The sequence below is a fragment of the Sinocyclocheilus grahami genome, unplaced genomic scaffold, assembly GCF_001515645.1.
Source record: "Sinocyclocheilus grahami isolate Dianchi unplaced genomic scaffold, SAMN03320097.WGS_v1.1 scaffold12127.1, whole genome shotgun sequence".
In the NCBI taxonomy this organism is placed as follows: Eukaryota; Metazoa; Chordata; class Actinopteri; order Cypriniformes; family Cyprinidae; genus Sinocyclocheilus; species Sinocyclocheilus grahami.
This window is the reverse complement of record NW_015514235.1, coordinates 4,878-6,159: the sequence shown is the minus strand read 5'-3', so window position 1 is coordinate 6,159 and position 1,282 is coordinate 4,878. Positions and strand designations below refer to the sequence as shown.

The 1,282-nt window shown below is 41.3% G+C and overlaps 1 protein-coding gene across 1 annotated transcript in view; it reads right to left on the bottom strand.

The window, feature by feature from the left end:
- Nucleotides 1–73: 73 nt before the first annotated feature.
- LOC107578816 (probable palmitoyltransferase ZDHHC14) overlaps nucleotides 74–1,282 on the bottom strand; it is a 6,080-nt gene continuing 4,871 nt past the window's right edge. The window contains exon 6 of the mRNA XM_016264727.1: nucleotides 74–312. Coding sequence (XP_016120213.1) covers nucleotides 171–312 — 142 coding nt within the window. The 3' untranslated portion in view covers nucleotides 74–170. The remainder of the gene's footprint in view (nucleotides 313–1,282) is intronic.

Genomic DNA, 1,282 nt, shown 5'->3' with positions numbered 1-1,282 from the left:
TTTTGATCGATTTAATGCATCCTTGCTGAATAAAATAATTTATTTTAAATAAATCTTATTGACCCCAAACCTTTGAGCGGTAGTGTATGACTTGAAATGCCATGGAATGTTTTTTGACAGACTAATGTATCAGGATTATTGCTACAATGCTTTAACTATTTAAAAAATACTTAGGAATTAATGCTCCTTGAACTTGAAGGCACTCTTACCATATTTGCGTCATTCTTAGACATGAAAGGAGGGAGCTCAGTGTCAGAGGTCACTGTTTGAGGTGTGTCATCTGGAGGTAAAAAGCCTCTTCTGTCAATCAAGCTACAAAAGATGACAGGATGAGCGTGTGACCTTTTGAGACTTGACTTTCAAAACACAGCACAGGCTTAACTGGGAAAGATGGGCCATCATGTCAAAGAACTATACAATTAAAGATGGGCCATCATGTCAAAGAACTGTACAATTAAAGATGGGCCATCATGTCAAAGAACTGTACAATTAAAAAGTCAGATCTGACAAAACGTGTTCTTGTTTGTAACAGTATGTACACAGAGGTCGCATTTTTTTTTTAGCAGTGACGAAAAAATCTGAAGGCCGTCCGTCACTTTGACAGATTACACTGGGGGTGATATATTGTAATTTATAACTGTAAACGCCGGGACACACGGCGAGCGACTGTCGGGCTAGTTTGTTTGGTGTGTTCCACTCGTCGGCTCTCGTCGGGCTCACATCGGCGGCAGTTGAATCGGCAACATGTTGAATCGGCGTCGGGGCCGTTGGCGCGAGTGAGAGCTCTGATTGGATGTTCAGTTTAGCGAACGAGTCAGTGCCCGAGAATTAAAGCGAAAGTGGTGAAAACAAGCACGTAAATGAAGGCGGTACAGACAGAAGGCTGTTTAAATGTTATGTGATCTTTCCCAATCGTTCTAATACGTGAATGTTTTCAAAACAACATGAGCCACTTAAAATGATTAAAGTTATCAATGTTACTGATATTCAAAATGGTAAGCAAGCACTGCTTTGTTTACGTTTCGTATGTCTGTGTTTATCTCGTATATCTTTGTTTCAGTTTCTCATTTTGAATGACAAATATATACCATTGATAGCTGCTGATATAGACAGTTAATTCCGCTTAAGGATGCACAGAACGCACGTGTTAGTTTGCCGTTGGCTATAGTCTCTGCGGTGTGTTTGAGCGCAGCTTTTTGGTCCGACGCTGCCGACAACACCGTCGGCTTTCGTCGCTACTAGTTCTTTGAAGTTGGCTTGGTGTGTCCCGGCCTTAATTCCC